Below are 21,327 nucleotides of genomic sequence, written 5' to 3'. Positions count from 1 at the left end.
CACCTTTATTGAATGAGTAAAGTCAGTAAACATGTATATGATTACCTTCCTCAGATACTTGAATTTACTTCAAGGATCATTTCATTTCATGACTAATAGATATGCCATTTTCCTCAAATCATGGTAGAAATTTATTCCTGAAATAAATAAATATAAGACAATTATTAAGTTTGCATTTATAATTAAACACAACATTTAAACTTGATTTTGTTTTTATAACTGAGTTTTTATAACACCAGGTAGTGTGTTAAAAGTCTGTTACTTTATATATTTTTAATGGATAGTCTTTCATACATTGAATTTGCATACATAAAATTAAATGACACATCATAATTCCCCATGGAAATGTCTTTTTAATTAAAGGTTAGTCATGGAAATCAGTAAATTGTTGAAAAATATTATTTTGTCTCTACACACAAACATGCACACATTTCAGCTTTTAATTTAGAGTGAACACTATCTAGGATTATTCTGAACTAAAACTATGTTAGGAGATACGAGATGTTAGAAACCTCCAGACCAGATTTAGCCTCCTGTCCACCAGCTGCTTTAGCTGATTTTATTGCCCCAAAGGCAGTTTGCTGGAAAGTATGTCCCAAGCCAGCTCCCATCTGTTTTAGAGACTATAGTGCTTTGTGCTTCAAAAAACTAAGGACTTCAGCTTTGAAGGCTAGAACAGAGCTTTATCATATTTTCAAGGACAGAAGAAAGCATTTCAGAAAGGAAAAAAGAAATCCTAATATCTTGTTTCTGCACTTCGAAGGATTATTTGACATGCTGAATTAAATTTTTCTACTCGGTAAACACTGAGTTATTATTAAATTAATTAATTGATTAATTTGTTACTGGCACTCAGTATGTTCCAAATAGTCATAAATGAAAGAATCCTTAGTCAATGTCTGGCTTAGGTCTGAGTTCTGCTTTTTAAACCAAATAATTCTAAAGTGAAAATTGTGTGAAAGCCTTTAGCCCTGGATAAATGATTATTTATTATTATATTTATTAACAATTCTTTCATTTTTTTTCCCCTGACTGGTATTTTCTCCTTAGAATCAGCCAAGGTCAAGAGAGCAGGCAAAGGGGGAGCTCATTCATTAGGAGTGTGTGTATCTTGTTAAGAAAATGCCTAGTGTCTTAGGAGAGAGGGTAAACCAATGCGGGACTCTCCATCAGCTAATAGAAATGTGTATTTTAAATGATGTAGCAGAATTCCTTGAATAAGTTGAATCACAATGGTAAACAGACTTCAGAAATAAGAAGGTAGATAAGTAAAATAGCATTTAAGTTGTACTTTCCATGAAATTTTTATGTGGTTATGTATATTAATGTAGATGGCATGTCTTGATGGTCTTGAGAGGGGAAAATATAAAAACATTTTCTTTTCCTGGGTATCATATCAGCAACATATACAGTAATTTGACTCTTCAGGTACTGTTTATGTCATAATTTAAGACATACCAAAATGCAGTATAGCAGTATTGGTTTTCATGTATCACTAACGGGAGACAAGGTTGAAGTTTAGAAAATGAGTTCTTGATGCTGTAGAGAGGACCCTGACAACAATGGATAGTAAAGAGACCTCTCTCACTCTTCAAACCTTAGGCCTTGTGTTAGCCTCCATTGTTATAATACTGTTGATGTGTTCCTTGCCAGACCATAATATAAAAACATGTGTGTAATCTGTGTGCATATGTATAAATTTCTTGTTCACATTTAAATGAGATTATATTATAAAATGTTATAAATGCTATTCTACAAGGTTGCTTTGTTAAGTTCAAAAATATTTGGCAGGCATCCTATATCAGTACATACAGATCTACCCTGTTTAGATTTTCAGCCAAGCCCCAATATTATTTTACTTTTCTGATTCAGAAAATCATTGATAGGGGAAGCTATTTGGGAATATGTTAATATACAATTGTTACTAGTTTATGATGTTAAAAGGGACCCAGTATTCTTTCATGTACCTGGTATTACTGCATAAATCGAGTTTAAATGACAGGGATTAAAAAGGAGTGGTTGTTCACATAAATGGACCTTGGAAAACCATTCCAAATTAGCCAATATTAAGAAAATGTATAAAATAAATGATTTTTTAATGAAAAGCACAGCAAAACTCTTACTGATTTAAATTATAATAATATAGCATCCCTCTTATTATTTGATTTTTTTTTCTGGCAGTTTTAGCAAATGCCAAAGGATATGAAAAATAAATAAAAATGGAAAGAATGGAACAAATTACTTTCATTATATTAAAATATAATACTCAGATTAAAATACAGGAATAGTGGATATTAAATGAACAGAACAGAAACAAAAAAATGAATAGAACAGAAAAACTAGTATAACAAAAAATAGTTAAGCATAGTCATGCTAAAAAGAAAACCCATAGGAGTACAAAACACTAGTTAGAAAATAGAACAGTGAATATAAAAATTTCATTGATAATAGCAATGAAAACAAAACAAATAGGGATAAATTTAATAAGAAATATGAAAGAATTATATGAAAACAGTTTTAAAAATTGCTGAAAGACAAGAAAATTATCATGATTTGATAACATAATGTAATTCCTGAGGGAAAGCACAGTATTTTAGATTTCCATAGTCACAATTTTATACATTTAATAACAGTAACTTTCAAAATCTCCTTGGTGGGTTTTTTGGGAACCGTATTAATTGATTACAAAATTCTTATGGAAAAATGTATAAACTGAGCTAAGAAAAATTAGAAAAAGAGGAATGATGGGCTTCCTTCTCAGATGTAAAATCTATCTATCCATCTACCTGTAGCTCTGGACAGAGGGGTTTCCCAGCTCCAGGCAAGTTCACTATGGATTTGGTGAGACCAAATAACAACAATATAACATTGGGGGTAAAAAGAGGCTCTTACTAAGCTTTATTCTCATGGCAGTAGGTCAAGAGCTGGAATCCCGCCTACCTCATCTCTGTCCCCAGCTCAGCCTTTGTTCTCCCCTCTTCTGCTTCCCTCTGCCCATAGCACTGGGTGGAGCTCTTCTTATATCAGTACTGGCAGTAATGGCTTATCACCAACAGGTATACAAGCATGTGCCTGTACAGTAGGCTGAGTATTACCTCACTGCACATTTACAATTGGTGAGATTAAGATCAGGTGAGAATCCTGGCCACAGAATTTCCATTTTTGTTACACTATCTATCATTTATCATCTACCTATCTATCTGTAGTAGAGTTGGATCAAGAACAGACAAATAGATCAATGGAAAAAAAAAAGAGTCTAGGAATAAGCATGTGTATATAAGTCATAATTTGCTCTTTGGAAAAGATGGCACTTAAAGTCAGAGAGGAAAGTTAAGAAGTGGCTTTTGTATAATTGAACGTAATTTTAGATAAAATAAAAAATTATACACCTACTTTCTAGTTCAAAAAAAATGAACTCAGGTGAATAAAAATCTTAAGTATAGAAATATTGATTACTAGAATAAAATATATAATATTTCTGGTAAATGGGTTCTGAAAGACCTAGAAGTGGCAAAATTCCTAAAAGATACATGAAAAAAAGATGTATTTTACTAAAAAATTGTATTGCAAAAACTCCAAAAATCTATAAATGTAAAACCTGATGAGACTTGAAATGTATTTGCAATATATTCACCAGAGGATTAATGTTTTTACATACACAAGGGTTCTTCTTACAAATTGATAAGGAAAAGATAAATGATAAAACAGGAAATTGAGCAAAGATGAAACTTAAAGCACAGAAAAATACAAAGAACCATTAAGTTTTTCCCACTGAAAACATCAACACAAATTTCCTATCATCAGATTAATAAATATTAAAATAAGTGCTGAATTCTTCAGTGGTATGACAAAATAACTTATATACACTCACTTTTGGTTGAATATGTTTTGAAACAACCTTGCAGGGAGCAGAGTCTAACAATTTAACCAACATTTTAATAGCACATAACTTTTTACCTTGAAATTCCATTTCAAAGAATTTTTAGAAGAATCAAAAAAGCATTCTATGATTTTAGTCACAGGTATGTTCAGAGAAGCAACAGAAAACAGTGGTTTTTGTTTGTAATCTATGGAGAAATGGCTTACTTAAGGAACACTTTTGTCCTCTTCCAAATTACTCCAAATTCTGCATGGATAGTATTTTGAGAAGACATAATCCAAAGTCAGGGCAATGACATCCAAGTATACCGGGACCCAAGAAAGGGGGCACCCTAACTGAAGCTCTGAGTAGACAGGAACCCACCCATGAAGGCAGTTGTTATGGAGCATGTTGACTCTTGACTAACCTAGTAATTAGGTGCTTAAATGGGTTAGTGTTGTGAGACACTTATCTTTCATTTAGGCGATAGTTTCTCAAGTGAATTTCTCTAGTCACACAGAGATTAGAGATGAGCGGATGGAAATGTGCAGGACTAACATCCAAGGGCCGAATCCCAAATTACCCTAAAGAAACCACACTTAAAAATAGTTCTTAGAAATGTGCTGGCTTTTATTTTTATTTTTTGAAAGACCCGGAATAACATTTTCAACCATGATGTTTCAGTACTGAATAGTTAATATCAGGAGAATACATCAGTAAATATGAAATTAACTCAGGAAGTTTGCCCTCAATGGTTATATGACTCAGTTTATCTGGCACTTTTAGGCTCAATGAAGTTTTCTATAAAACTGCTTTCATTAGTACATTATACATTCATATTTCTGGTTGCATAGGAGATATAAAATTTTTCATTCTATGAAATATTCTCCAGTACCACCATTTACAAAATTCTGATTTGGAAAGAGCAAAAAGAATCAACATGAATCCTACTCTCAAATAGTTCACTCTAGAAGATACAATTACTTGATTAAAGAGCTTCATGCTTCGTTTTATGGACACTTAACAGCACAGATTTCTGCTGGTGGGTTGCACTGAGTTTGAGGCATGTACAGCTTATCAAAGATTGGAAAGGGTGAATCGTAATGATGTGTATATATATATATATATGATGACAAAAGGTGAATGTTGGAAAAGAAAAAAAAATGTCATGAAACATCTGAAGAAAGCACAATTACAACAGTAAGTTAGTGATTAGACAAGGTTTATGTAGGGAACTCTCTTGGGGAAATAAGCTTAATTTAGGGGTAGAATTACCTTGTAGTTGAGTGTTAGGACATTGCCAGCTTGAGAAGAACTAGAGGCAGAGAAATCAGAAAGGCTTTAAGGCCAAAACAAACTATTAACAGCAGAATCAGGAAGCAGTTTCAAGCACAGATTGCAATTAGGAAAGGGAACTGGGAAAGAATTTGGGCGAGATGATCTAGACTGCAAACTGCAAGTTTAGGGACTTGCTTACCATTGAGTCTTCCACATATGTCACAGGCACCCAGCACATAGTAGATGCTTAGTAAACATCTGATGGATACATGAATAACAAATAATTAATAGAATGTGAAGGATGGGACATGGAGTGACAGGCATTCAAAAAAGATGACTTTAAGAGAAGAAAAGGAAAAGGTGGTACTCCGATTTAAGCCTGGTTCACTGGAAGAATGTTGCTGCCAAGGATGTCAGGAGATGGAGTAGACTTTCTTAGTGAGAGGCTGGTATTGCAGTAGCAATACCATGCAGTAGCCATGTTTTCATATACATGTTTTAGAATACAAATAATACCTTCTTGAAAATTTCCAACTTTTCAGTATGCTTCCCTATAATTTGGTGAAATGTGTGTGCCAGAAAATGAATGTGATTAGGAGGAAGTATAAAATCCTGATTATAAATATAGAAGGATATTTCGTTTGTGGAAGTACCAGTGGCTGAATCACCTTTCTTGACTTCCAGGACCATGCTTAAATAAGCCTTTGCCATGTTGCAATGGAGTAGAAATCTGTCATTGTTCTTCTTTGTATGATTTTTCTATTCCAGAACCTCTGTTGTATGACTGGAAGGACATGAAAGTGCTGATACTTTGAAAATTAGACTTGAGCATATTTTACTTTGCTGAGGCACCAAGAATATTTGGCAGTGATGAAGCTGCCTTTGGAGAGCCTCAATGTGGTACTGAATACTTCCTGAAAAAGGCTGTGTAATGTACAGTAAGAAACTGGACACCTGTATCCTAGGAATTGTTCGCTAGCTCTTTGTGAATTGGTGATAGTATAGTTGAAGCTTACTTTGTTCACTTCTTCGAGTTAAAGGGAAACAAACTGTTTTCATTAGTACTGTTTCATGCATTCATATTTCTGGTTGCATTGGAGATATAAAATTTTTCATTCTATGAAATGTTCTCCAATACCACCATTTACAAAATACTGATTTGGGAAAGAGCAAAAAGAATCAACATGAATCCTGCTCTCAAATAGTTCACACTAGAAGATATAATTCCTGGGTTAAAGAGCTTCATTCCTTAGGGAAGATTGAACTTTCACATATGAAAATATTCCATGACTACCTATGTTTGGAACTTTGGGTTACAAGCTCATTTCTAGAGGAAATTTTTTTCTTTTGTGTTTTGTAGTTTGGGTGTGTTTTATTTTTTTTCTCTCTCACCTTGTTCTCGGCTGATATTCCCTATTGGTTTTATTATTGCCTCTGTCTACCTTTTCAGGGCCCTCAGTTCAGAATGAGGCATGGACTATACTGATATTGGGTATATGTCTGCCTAATCGGTGTACTAGTTTATGGGTTGACTCAGTTACATCACAATTTTTCTAGGTCATTCACCCACCATAGGCCTGACATTAACCTCAGGAGTTGAACTTTATCTACAGCCCAGCCATCTGTTTATAGATCTGATGCTAAGCGGGCCTATACCTTCATTCATCTCCACTTAACACTTTGTGTTTCTGTTCCATGTTTGGTCCTCAGGGATATTTATTTTGCTTTTGAGCTCGGTTAAATCTTTTTGAGTTTCTTTTTAAAAAGTACTTGATCTATTATGGTTATGCATTTGGAAATAAGAGTTTGCTTCAAAGTCTAAACTTTGGCATCTTCAATTCAAAGTCAACTTATGTTTTTATGTTTTCAAAATCTCAATGATTTGTTAATTTGTCATAAAACACAAGTAGCTATCTAAAGCTTTTAGTAGCGCAGATACTACTCTAATTTCTTTTTGTATCCAGGTACCATAGTCTCTGCTTTTTGTGGCATCAGTTTTGAAGATAACCTCTTTTAATTAGGTTATAAATTAATCTACATTGTAGACTTGTTTCTGAGAAAATCTCCCACTTTAAGAAATTATGTTACCTTTTCTATAAATTTCCTGTGTAGGTTCATCATCAAATAATTTCTCAGTGTTCAATAAATAGATATCACATTTCTCTGCCTATCATCAGTGCCATTCCTTACTTGAAAAACTTCCACCCTCATATATTTTTTGATGTGCATACTTTCCCTTGAGTATTGATATATTATCTAGAATCTTCATTGTCTTTCCTTGCATGAACTATACTTGTATCAACTGTGACTTTCAGTTTTTGCTTATTTAACAAATAAAATTTAGAAATTTACAGAATAAACAGAGTGCAAAATCTGTGTATACATATTTGATTGTTTTCTAATCTGTTACAATGGCTTCATCTATACCCAATTAGCCAGTAGTTTTTAGAGTGACTCATAACCATAGTGTCTTTCAGATTAGTAAACTAGGGACTATATTTTACACACACAGTTCCTCAATTTTTACATAACTTTTTAAGATACATAATTAAAGTTAAAAGCACACCTGGAAAAAGAAGATTGAGAACAAAAAGAATTACTGAATGAAATTACTGAAAAGTGATTTCCTTAGCTCCTGTAATTAGAATGCTGAAAATAGAAAGTAGTCTCCCAGTGATCAGAGAAATTGGAGAGGGTAGGTTAATTTGATGAGTTAGCTATCAAAAGTTTTTTAAAAAGAATTTTATTTTTAATTTAAAAATGATGTTAAAACTATTAAAATAATGTAATTTGGTTTATATTTAACAAAATTTAGATTATGATTGCAATTATACACTAATTCTTTACATGACTCTAAAATGAGTCCTGTATTTTGTTTTGTGTATTTATCTAATTAAATTATATCATTCACAATATGTGACCACTTACAACTTCATGTCTGAATTTCACAATAAATCTTAGAAAAGTATTTAAGTGATAAGTTTTCCACTGGCGTCTCTTCTACTTTCTATTACAAGATTTGTCACTTGAAGCATCTGAATTAAGTCTCTCTTCTTCAGTTATCAGCTGGTCTCCTGTGCTGTATCCTCATTTGTCAGTAGCAATGCATGTGACTCAGATAGTGCTGACACCCCTGTGTGGATTTAGTGTAACCCTTCATTTTTAACTGTATTTGCTATCTACTTTGCAATTGGATTGCATCATTTGATAATCAGCCAGAGCCTGTCAAATGGATGGGACAGGCCTTTATGTTAGAAAAAGAGGAGAGTGTGTGTATACTAATTTTGTAAGTAATCATTCATTAGTGAATATTTTCACATAATGATGACTTTTTCTTCCTTACGCATCTCAGTGAATATGGTACCTCATAAAATGAATGCTTAGCTAATGAGGACCTTTTGTATATGTCTTAGAAATATTAAAAAAATTTTTTCCACTTTTTGAAAATTAAGTGGAAAATCTCATCTGAAGAGTAGTCAGGGAAAAATAGGCTTGGGAATCCTGACTTGGCTGTTTACCAAACGGGAAACTTTGAACAAGTCACTTTCTGTTCCCCATTTTCTCTTAGTTTAAGGGGAAGGGGCCAAATTAGATAATTTTCTAACACAACTAAATATCTAAAATATTTGTGCAGCTATCATGTTTGTTTTTTTCACTTCACTTAATATTTAAATATTGATATTAGGCCTAATTGCATGCACAAAGTCACCAAAGTGTGAAGATGAAGTAGTTTTAGCATCCTTTTACCAAATGGATTTTGTGGTTGTGGTAGGTTGGACAGGTCAAATCCTTTACAACAAACTGCATGAGGGATTCAATATATTTTCAGAGTTTTATCAGCACATGTTGTTAGACAGTACATTTCCATTTTCAAAGGCAGGAAGTAAAACCAGTGTTATTTAATCATTTTGTCTTCTGAATCAGATGGAAAAGGAAGAGGCATAAGCTAAACACAGTAGGATGAAGGGAAAAATAAATAAATGAACAGACTTTTTTAAAATATAAAGATGCTAGACTTACACCTTCACTCCTAATACATTTTTTTCCTTCCAACTCTTGGATCTTTGGTTCTCTTTTTTGTGTGTCTACTGGGTTGTTGAGAGTTTCAATTTTGTGTTGTTGACTTTAATTTTACGTGTCATTTATTCTGGGTTTTTGTGGGTAGTAGAATAATTCCTGTCCGCTGGCCATCTGGGATTCTACTTGCAGACTTTCTGACTCAGTAGCTTTTCCCTGTGTGTGTACTCCAGACAAAGAGCTCAGATCTTTGTGCATCTTCCTACTGCCCCCCTGCTGTTTAGAGCATTCACATGTAGATATATCAGTACCATTTGACTCCCCAGCCTCACAAAGTTCAGACTGGAATGGATCAGTGTCCTCTGGCTGTCCTGATTAGGTAAACAACACCTCCTCTCTTGCCTCAGCGTGGAACTTCAGAGAGAGTAGAACTAGAAGTGATATGATGTTAGGGAAAATATCAGCACCTTCTCTATATATGCAAAGCCTGAACATCACATGTTGGGGAATTATTAGTCAGGCAATGAGAGAGCATTCTACAAACAATATGTAAACTAATAATAGAATTTATATTTAACCCTCACATTTTGCAGTGACATAGATTGAATGAAATACTTCTTGTATTTAATTATTTATTCTAGACTTTTTATGGTAACCAGATTGACGAATGTTTCTGAAACACTTCTATTATAATGATGGTTTACATATATTTTATCATTCATAAAGTAATATAATTATATTTTTGTACAATATCATTCAGTCATGATTTAGCAGGCTATTTTTAACCGAATTCTTGTCTGAGAAATGTATTGTGCATAGTAACATTTAAATATAATTATGGTTAAGAAATACTATAGTCTTCGCTAAATATTACTAAATATCATATATGACCAATCTATATAATATGTGAAAACTCAGGAATTACTGTTATAACAGGCATTTATTGTCATTCTGTGTTACTTATGTCCAAAATAATGGTAAATACTGTTCTTAAAGTCCCTTGGTGACATGACTTAAAAAATATATTAACTATTACTTAAGAGATTTAAAAATTTTCAAACAATGACAATAAGCTAGAATTATATAATTATTTTAGAATATTAAAATGTAGCAATTTTTATACTTATAACTTGGACTTGTTTCCAAATGGAAACCGACTTTGTTGTATATTAAATAAATTTGCAATGTTATTTATGATTTGAAAATATTGTAAATCACCCATTTGCTCCTGAGGCTTAAAGTGATTATATTTGGGGGTTTGTTTATAGTAGTGCAATAGACCTATTGTGGCTGTGTGGATCACAAAAGCAAAAGATGAGACTAGACCAGAGAATATGTCATATTGCTAGAGTCATTGCTGTGATTTTGATTGTTCTGCATTGTGTGGACAGCTACTCACACCTCATTCTACTTAGTAGGCACACAACAAGAACTTCTTGAAGCACTGCTGAGTGAACTTAAACAGGAATAAACCCAAGGATGGAACTGAGAGGGGTGACCTCCAAGAACATGAAGTAGCAGCTCAATTAGAGAAGAAGATACTGAATATTTTTAAGACTGTTAATACATACTGCCACAATATTTTGAGAAAGGTTAAGGCCATTTAGAATCTCATTTAGGGTCCTAGTTACATAAGCAGGGTAGGAAACTCTACTTTTTGCTTGTTACAGATTTGCAAAAAATTTAAAGGATCCCAACCAGTATAGCATATAAAATTTTACAGTTATTTCTCTTTTATTGAGACAAATAGTTTAAATACATATCTGAGTTAAAAATTAATTTAGGAAACCCTTAAAGGTAAAAAAAAAAAAAAAATGATAGCACAAATCCAGACAGTAGGGGGGTAAGCAAAGAGAGCATTTGCTAAGCCCAGGCACTTTCAACTTAAGTTTTAGCCACTGCACAGGTGATGAGAGGGAATGTCCAGGTTCAGTGCATTGATGGAAAGTTGGGTTGTAGTTCATTGCATAAATCCATTAACTTCTAAGAGCTGTATATGCAGTGAAAAAGTGAGCCAAGATAAGGATATGGTCTACAAAAGGAGATAATAAAGATATTTGTCTTTGTTGACTTAGCCCAAGATAAATGGGGGAGAATAGTTTTACCTGAAAATTGATAACCATCATCTGGACTTCACACAGGTTAAGGGGCAGAATTCACACTACCTACAATGAATGAAAAAACACTTAAGCTAAATATTTTGCTTAAAAAGGGACCTGTTGGCAGTGCCTCTGGGCAATCACAAACACAAATGCCGCCTTAAAGAATGGGTCTTCAACCCAGATCTCAAAGGATTCTCATCAACATTTCACACATTCACACAATTACAAAACATATAAGGAAACAGGAAATCATCAGCAAAATAAAAAGGCAGAGTCAGACAAAGACTTTAAAATTCAAATTATAGATAAAGCATACAAAATAAGTATGTTAATAAAATAAAAGGATTTAAAATATGAATAAGAAATAACTGAGTATTCAAAATGAACAGTTTGTTTTTTGAAGGGACCAAATAGAACTTCTAGAAATGGAAAGTAGAAGTTAAAATTAGAAATTCAGTAGGTATGGTACATGGCATAGTAGAGACAGGTGAGAAGAAAATTGGCTAACTGAAAGAAAAATTCTGAAGTGATTGCCCAGCATGTGACACAAAGAGACAAGGAGAGAAAAATCACAAAGGGGGATAGAGTATCTGACAAACAGCTAATCAGAGTTCCATAAGGAGATAAGAGAGTGGAGAGAGAAAATATTCAAAAAAATATAATTCTGAGAATTTCTCAAAATTAGTGAAAGATAGGAATACTCCGACACTATGTAGGATTGGGGGAAAACATCCACAACAAGAATTGTAGTGATTCTATGGTTCTATGCCTATTAAATATTAAAGGCAAAAAGAATATTAGATACAAAAAGATCTAAAAAGCAGCAGAGAGAAAAGACAGATGGATGGCAGATCACCAGCCTATACCTCAGCCACATCAAAGGATTTCAGAGGACTACAGAAGAATGCTTTCAAAAAAGCTATAAGAAAATAAATCAAGGCAAAATAGTATACTCAGAGAAACTATCTTCCAAGAAAAATATAATTCCAGTGAGAGGATCTACAAAGTCGAAATTTGATCTTTTGAAAAGAATATCAAAATTAACAAACTTCAGCAAAAAAAAAAATTTAATGCAATAGAGTATCAGCATTGAGAAAAGGACCCATAGTTACAGGTGCTACATCAGCAAATTGAAAAGCCGATAAGCAAATAATATAAACATCTTTTTGAACAACTAAAAACAATCAAGAAAAATTAAGCCTGGTCGAAATAAGTGGGAGATTTAATCTGGAACTTGACAAACACCCTCAAATTTATATAAGAGTAAAAGACCATAGGAAGAATAAGATAGGAGAGCTTACCCAACCAAAACAGTGGAGTACTATGCAATTACAGATAAATTGACTAATATACCAGGGAACAGATCAGTGACAAAAGGACAAATTCACAAATGATGTTGGCACAACTGAAAATCAAGATAAACATGAAAACTATTCCCAATTGCAAACTGATCACATAAATTAGAAGGCCAAGTATCAAAGAATTCAAAGTTGTGTGAAACTTTACATTTTGGAAAAAGTATAGGTAAACACTTTTATTTCCTCTGGATAGGGCAGGTTTTCATTTTTCTTTTTAAAGAAGACACAAAAAGTATAATCTTTAAATGTTTCTAAAATTTGAGAGTATTAAAATAGGAACTCAGTGTTCATCAGAAAACGCCATTAAAAATAGTGAAAAGACCAAGCCACAAATAGAGAGAACATAACCAACAGAAAATAACTTCCAAAATAGATATATCACCCTAAAATCAATAAGCAAAGGACGAATGAAAGGTTTTAGAAGTCTAGATAGGCACTTTATAGAACAAACATGAAAGGCCAAAGAAGTATATTACAATGATACTCAATTAGTGGTAATATTTAAAGAAATGAACATTAGAACAAGAAAGATCAACTTATAACCCCCATATTGACCAAAATGAGATTCTGTGTTAGTGAGGATGTAGAACTCTTCATACAGTGCTTCTGAGATTTACAAATTGGTATGATCACTTGGGAAAAGTACTTGGGATAGTTTCATAGTTGAAGATGTTCATGTCCTATGAATTATCGATGTCATCCTAGAAATTTATGCAAAGTGCACCAGAAGTCTTTATCAGAAGAAAATTCAGTGTAGCTTTTTTTTTCTTGAAGTTATAAATTGCAAAAAACAATTTTTATGTTCACTTAAAAGCAGTGGATAAATAAACTGTAGTTATCCTACAGTGTAATACTTAAGATCAGTGAAAATGAAAGAACTACAGCTATAATCAACAAATGAGATTTACATTGTGAATCTCACAAATGTAAATGTAAAATGCAGCATAAATAAATCAGAAACACTGTAAAGTGTGATAATATATGAAAATGTTTTAAATATGAAAAATGAGTCAATTATGAATACATATTTAAGGTTAAGACAGTCAGTGAAAGCAAAGCAATCAAAAACATGAAATTTAAGATACTGGTTACCTTTGACAGTAAGCAGGGGTATAGAATCAAGGCAGACTCCTTTTTTTTAACCTGGATGGGGACACTTTATTAATATTCCTTTAACATTTCATTTGCACTTTTTATTTCTATGAAATGCATAGCACATTTGGGAAAAACAAACAGAACACAGGACAAAAATGCACACCTCAATGAATCTCACAAAGTATACACCCACATAATCACTACACAGACTAATAAAATATTCAGTACCCATGAAACTATGTCCTCCCTGTCCTCCAAAGGTAACCACTATCCTTACAGATTTATTATCTATGAGTACATCCTTAAACCCTATTGTTTTCTTTGCTCCTGTTTTTTAATTTAACATGAAATTGTACAATTAATTCCTTTGTGCCTGCTTTCATTGGTCAACATTGTGTTGGTAGATTCATACATACATTTTATACATGTGGTTGAATAGCCATAGTTCTTTCATATTCATTGGTGTATATTTTTCCACTGCATGGATACCTCACAATGTCTCTATCCATTCCACTGCTGAAGGATATTTAGGTTGTTCTGGTTTGGAGCAATTATGAATAATGATGCTGTATAGTTTTGTCCATGTTTCTTTACATACAAAATTGCTAATCCTAACAGATTAAATGCATTGTTTATATATTATTTTGTATATATTAAATATTGCAAGAATTCCAAAAATCTAAATAAAACAACAAAAAATACCTAAAGGGCACAAATAAAGGGCACTTTAATCCCTTCTTCCCAATTAATTGTTAACATTTTTGTATATTAACTATAATATCAACATGTATTTCTGTTATATATTAAATACACATTCATATATACATACATATGAATGTATATGTGTATGTATGTATATATGTATATATCAACATTTAAAAATATATATTCACAATCACATAATTTTAGTAGAAGGGAATGTTTTTCCTACCTAATAGATTACATTTTCCCAATAAATATAGCTTTATCTATCATTTTAAAATATTTTAATGTTATTCCATTCTATGTATATGCTAATCATCCATTCAGCATATATTTATGGAGTCCATTAGTAATGCTGTTCAGTGGCATCATTTTAAAGGTTTGGGGAATGAAGCAATGCACAAAACTCCTACAAAGATGTAGTTTGAACACTATTGGGGAAAATGTACAGTAAACAAATATTAATATACCATAAGGTAATCATAAATATTAGGAAGAAAAAAATAGGGAATAGGATACTCAAGGAATGCCTCATAAAGGAATAGGAGCGTAACTGAAGTGTGGGAATCCCCCATGCATTTAGTTAGGGCAAAACCCTGATAGGCAGAGAAAGAACAGATGCAATACCATAAGACAAGCCTTAAAAAAAAAGAAATTTAATACTGGTTAACATTTAGGTTACTTCCATCCAAAATTTAAAATTTTAAACAAATTTGGATAGACTATTCTTGTTAAAAGACTTCCTAAATTCTTGGCAGGTGTTCTGTTCTCCTTGATTTCAGACCTGTTTTTTCCCTGTTATATGTCTTCATGGCTATATTAATAGAAAGATGTGAAAGTGTATATGAAAGGAGATTACTCTGATGCCATCTTACTCCATAGGCCTAATTCATACTTTTTTGAAGGAAAAAATAAGTTTTAAAAAGGAAAAAAAAAACTGTTTTCAAAGAATGTCAGAATATAGAATGTTTAATTATAGGGGAATTTTCATAGCTAAGACAAAAAAAAATGGAATAACTCCTTTAGTTGTATTGCTACTGAATATTTTTTTCATGCCATTTTAATCTCATGGATCCTTTAATAAAATCATGTAAAAAATAAGAACTTTGACACATAGTTTCTTTTATCTCCCTTAGGTCGCTGATGCCAAGTCTTTCTCAGGACCTTTCAATGTCCTGCCTGTGAAGACAAAGTGGAGTAACATTGGCTTTCACATCCTCTTATTTGATCTGGAAAACCTCGTTGAACTTTTACTGCCACCTCCGGGCTGCGACGCCGACCCTTCCACTTCGTTCCCCGGCAGTGAGATCCTGAGAAGAGCCAAAAGCACAGCTGAGAAGAAATCACTGACGCTGAAAAGAAATAAAACCGCCTGTGGTCCTCTCTCAGCAGAGGCACAAGCCAAACCTGCTAGCGAAAGCCCAGCCCGAGGAGACAACACTCTCAAGTTCGTGGAAGAAAGCGATGGCATTAAAAGGCAGAAGAAGATAAAGAGCTCCAAAAAGGTGCACCCTAAGCCATCAAGAAAAGTGGATGCCAACCTCACCATAGACACAGCTAAATTACTCCTATCTTGCCTTTTGCCATGGGGAGTGGATAAAGAATTAGATAATCTTTGCATTAAGCATCTCAATATTTTAAAGCTTCAGGGTCCTGTTTCTTTAGGACTTGCTTCAAATGAAGATCACTTTTCGTTGATGCTGCCAGGTTGGGATTTGTACAGTGCTGAAGTGAAAACAGACAATTCAAAAGTAAATTTATTTTCCAGGAAAGTTTTGGACTTGTCAAATAAATATACATCCGCTCTTCCAAATCAGGCTGGGATGCCAAAGGGACTGGAAAATAATTGCAACTCTTTGCAAGAGTCAGACACTATAGTGTATTTATTGAACAGGCTGTTTTTAGTTACTAAGCTAGTTAACATGCCTTTAGAATTGTCATGGGGAATTGACAGGTAAGCAATGCCTAGATATTTTGACTATTCTAATTTGGAACATTAAAAATAATTATCATTATTTGCTATATTCAGCTCTTTAGCCTCCTACCTTCCCTCCTTTCTTTCCTTGCTTCCTTCCTCCCTTTTTTCCAATGCAGAATGAATATGCAACAACTTCTTCTGCTCAAAACACATTTAAGAAAACCTTCCTTATAATTCCTTCAGATGGAAGGATAATTTGGGCAAAAAATCTATATGATTCAAAATGTATTTATTCACAAATATCCATTGCTCTCATAATGTATGCCAGGAAAATCATAGTGCTGGATGTTGAGTGATTTAAAGATAGATGAATAGATAGATGATAGATTCATGCATAACTTGAAATCCATTATACTCGCTGTGAATCAAGTATGAACAAAGAACATTGAAGTAAATGCCTGTGATGATGTAGTTCATGTACAAGCAGGAAAGGAAAAGTTTGAAAATTTCATACTTCAAATCCCACTATTTAATTTATAGTTTGGCATATTAAAATAGAAGAGTAACTCATTTATAGATAGTATAAGTTAGTAATAATAGCTATTGGCTTTTGGGTGTTTAGTATCTACTAGTAACATGTAAACCCTTTACATACATGACTTCATTTAATATGTACAACAAAGCTGGCATATAGGTACTATTTTTTGCTTACTGTTAAGATGAGGACATTGAGCTTTGCTGGCACATAGGTACTATATTTTTGCTCATTGTATAGATGACATTGTATATTGAGATTTATGAAGGGAAATTGTCAACCCCAAGATTAATTCAGCTCCTTAGAGGCTGATTCAAGGGTGTATACTAGTCTAGTTCCAAAGCCTGATTAATTACTAACCTTGCCTCTGTGTTTACTTTTTCCCACTGCTAAAATTCAATATAGTCTTTCATAATCTGATGTTAGAGGATTGCATCCAATTCACCAAGCACTTACTGAGTATGTCCCTAGCACTAGCCTTCAGAGGAAATATGAATTTCTCATTTGAGTAGCAACTCATTCAAATGATAAAGATAATGCCCATGAAATAAGTAGAAAACATTGAAGTTAGGTAAAGGAACAAGGAAAAACATTTGTAGCATAGATAAATATTATGGTGGTCAGAGTAAAGAGAAGAATTTGAGATGAAAACATCAGAAAGCCTTTATAGATGAGATACTGTTTGAACTGCCCACTACCTGGTGGTTATTGGTTCCTGACATTGTTCTTTGATAAGAGTTCAGTTCAACAAATATCTGCTAGGGACAGTATAGTAGACAGAGTTCCTGCCCTCAGTGAACCTACAGGCTACTAGCAAGTCCACATGGATCATGTAGGATTACTTCTATTATAAAGTGGCTCCCTTCCATTATAATGTTCCTATGCTACAGGGTACTCCAAATTCTGTTTGGTGGCCCTATAATGGTAAATTTCTGTGATTCTTGCATTTAATTTTCCTCTAATTTTTTTCTTCTGTTCATTTTAAATGCCTAGATGTGTAGTTTTTAGATTTCAGATAATTTTTTACTTTTCTCTTCTTTCCATTACTAAGAAAATTGCATAGCAACTAAAGTATGGTTAAGAAAAAAAAAAATGCAGTCAGCCTGGAGGATGAAAACCTGGAAATGAATCGGGGTTTTGTTGTTTAACTAGCCATTTGGCTTTGGACTAGTCACTTAGCCCCTCTGGCCTTGTTCCCCTCATTTACAAAATGAGGAGGGTGGGAAAGAAGACTGCTAAGATTTCTTCAAATTCTTAAAAATTTGGATTGCTAAAAAATTATATTTGTTTGCTTAATCATCTGTTAGCCCACAGAGCAGATGGGGAACTTAGTTATTGTTTACCAGAGTTTCTCATTTTGAGTTTGTTCCTGCTACGGACTACAGGGTATAGAGGATGCCTCTCCTCCTTTAGGGAAGATCCATCAAATGGCCTTAAAATCATTGCCACAGGTTGGTTAATTCTTTATAAAATTCTTCATTAAAACAAATTATTGAATGGAAGTGTCAGGATTAGAGACTGCTTCCATAAATCAGTCACTTGAGATACGATCTGCTGTCAGAGCCTGCATGCCATTTTTCAGGAAATCAAAATAATGTATATTGGATTTGTCACACCAAATCCTAATATTTTTGGCCATTTCACTAACATTCCGTTGTGGTTTTGAAGGCTGAGAAATCCTTGCGTGCTTAAGAACAACTGGGTGCATGATATCACAAATTTTAAGGAAAGAGCTATCTGTCTATGAAAACATCCCTGGACAGTACCCGGAAGTCCCCATCACTGGGCTACAACAACACCTGCCTTCCTCAGGGCCTGCTGGTACCTGGGCACAATTCTTTGGCAGATGTCAGCATATTAGGATTCAAAAATTTATTGCATTAGCCACAAATGCCGTGACCTAAGTAGCAAGGCTTCTCCTATAAAAGTGGGTCACAAGATAGTTCTGGTAAACTAAGATTCACAATCCCATTGGAGTTAAGGTTTTAGGTTAGAGCAAAGTGGAGAAATCAGATACACCAAAGAGATTAATGTGGAAGACTGTGCTAAAAATAATCTGTGTTCAATTGCAAAATTTGTTAAAGTGGTCATGCCCTCATATTATCTTCAATTTATTTCTTAAAATATATTTCATGCATCTTTAATAACATCCTTTAAATCTTTCTTTTTCAGTAGTGCTTTCAAAATGGAATCTATACATAACAAGGTGAAAACTCCTGGGAATGATATTTTGAATATTTCAAGCTTCTACAGTTACTTACGAAATGGTAAAGGAGTTACAGATATAGTCTGATTTTTTTTTATTCTATGAAATAAAAGAACTAATCTTTCTGTAACTGGATAGCATTTGACGATTTAGAATGGGCAGTGTGTGTATTTATTGTTTGATTTGGTCTGCATTTCATGTGGTTATAGCTTTGTATTTTTCTTATATTTGAAATAAACATGAATTTTTTTATTAAAATAAATAACATCTCATAAGACCTATAATGTAATGATTTCATCAAATGATCTTTGAAATGCCTGAAAGTCTGAAGCTTTTCAGCAAAGGAAATAATTTGGACATTAAATTAAGGTCGTATGTGATTTATGGGAATGCTTATTGCATCGATATCTTTATTACCAAGTAACTGATTATTATATTAGAGAATTTTAGAGCTATTTCGGAAGATTATATAATGGTCCTTGAGTTCTGAATGACAGTATTGGTATTTAGATTTTCTTCTCATGCTAAATGGCTAATTCCCCCAAAACTACTTCTCCAAATCTCTGACATCTCAGTAACTGACAATTTATCCTTCCAGTTGTTCAGGCCAAGAACTTTCATGTCATTTTAACTTTTCCCTTTCTCCATACCCCATGTCCAGTCTTTCAATAATCATGTTAATTCCACCTTCAGAACACATCTCAGGTCCTGACTGCTTCTCCCACCTCGGCTGAGCCTTCATCCCCTCCTGCGTGGACCGCTGCAAAAGCCCCCTCACACCCCTCTGCTCCTGTTCTTGGCTCTTACATGCTCTTCCTGGCCACGCAACCGGAGTGATCTACTGGAAACCAAATCAGCACCTCCTGCTTCTGCTTAAAACCTTTCAGTGGCTTTTGTTTCACTGAATAAAAGCCACTGTCTTTAGGATAGTGCACAAGGCCCTATCTAAGCTCTACCTCTCTCGTCGCACTGCCCCGACCACCACCAATCCCCTGCCATCCGCCCCCATCTTTGTATTTATCTCCTGTTTAACATGTTCCAGCTGCATGGGACTGTTCACTCTTACTCCAACATGACAGGCAGGTCTCAGGGCCTTTGAACTGCCTCTTGCCTCTACCTGGAATACTCTTTCCCAAGATTCCACAGAAATCAACCTGCTGCCCCCCACCTCCACCCTATATCCTTCAGTTCTTGCCTAAATGCCATTGTATCAATGAAGGTGCCCTTCCTTCTCCCCAGCACAATCTATCCTGTTCCCTGTTTTGCTGTTTTCCGTAGTCCTTTTTGCTATCTGACATATTATATATCATTTTTTCATTTGCCATCTACCTCCTGCTACTAATATGTAAGCTCCATGGGGAGTATATATGTATTTTTTCATGACAGTTTTATTCACCATTGTGTCCCCAGTTCGTAGAACAATACGTATAAAGAATTAAGCTGATACTTTTGGATTGATGGATGAATAGTAAATAGAACAGCGGTTTTGGAGAGAGGCATCTGAGGTTCAAGATCCAGTTCTGCCACTTACTCCTTATGTACCTTTGGGCATGTCTTTTATACCTTTGCAAGCCATGTTTACTACATTTGTAACATAGGAATCAGATTCCAGACTTGATGTGCATGTTGCAGTTTATGATGCATATGCTGGGATGACCTGAACAGCAGTTGATAGGGTCTCTCTCAGGGCTATTGAAAAGAATATTTGGAATATTTTAAAGTAAGTGTTTATTAATAGCTTCCAATTAATTGAGTACCTAATATGTTCAAAGAATTATACTAGTGGCTTTATATTATCTCAGGTATGTAAACAACCCTGCACAGTAGAAAGATCTCTGTTTTACCCTTAGGACCCTTGGGGCTCAGAGAAGTTAGATGACTTATTTAAACTCAACAACTAGTAAGCAGAAGGACCAGGATTCCAGACTAATTCTAACTCCACACCCCTTGCTCCTTCCATTATGTCAGACCATTCCTCACATTTATGATTAGAAGTAGTGTTCCCTCTATATGACCTCAGTATGGACTGCCTGCCTTCTCAGGTAGTAGACTCTTATTAGTGTCTTTATCCTTGTTTTCATTTTTTATGACACTAGGAAAGAGTTTAGCATTTAAGGTATATGTAACTGGTTTCTGTAGACAAGGAGAGAATTGCTGTCCAGAGACAAGGAGGCCCCAGCTTTTCCTATGGCTGCCCTAACCAAAAGAAGCCTGAGTAGCTAGTGTTAAACCAAATAATCTCCCTGGTGTTTAGAGG

The 21,327-nt window shown here is 34.0% G+C and overlaps 1 protein-coding gene across 7 annotated transcripts in view; it reads left to right on the top strand.

Annotated features, from left to right (window-relative positions):
• WDR72 (WD repeat domain 72) overlaps positions 1–21,327 on the top strand; it is a 224,652-nt gene that overhangs the window by 114,043 nt on the left and 89,282 nt on the right. For 5 of the 7 annotated variants that reach the window (XM_057488816.1, XM_036893519.2, XM_057488815.1 and 2 more), the window contains exons 15-16: positions 15,548–16,365; positions 19,037–19,131. In XM_057488816.1, coding sequence (XP_057344799.1) covers positions 15,548–16,365; positions 19,037–19,131 — 913 coding nt within the window. The remainder of the gene's footprint in view (positions 1–15,547; positions 16,366–19,036; positions 19,132–21,327) is intronic. The other 2 variants (XM_057488817.1, XM_036893521.2) reach the window with 1 other exon arrangement.

The sequence above is a fragment of the Manis pentadactyla genome, chromosome 11 (genome assembly GCF_030020395.1).
Source record: "Manis pentadactyla isolate mManPen7 chromosome 11, mManPen7.hap1, whole genome shotgun sequence".
Taxonomy (NCBI): Eukaryota; Metazoa; Chordata; class Mammalia; order Pholidota; family Manidae; genus Manis; species Manis pentadactyla.
The sequence above is the reverse complement of the archived record's forward strand: the minus strand, read 5'-3'. Positions and strand labels throughout refer to the sequence as shown.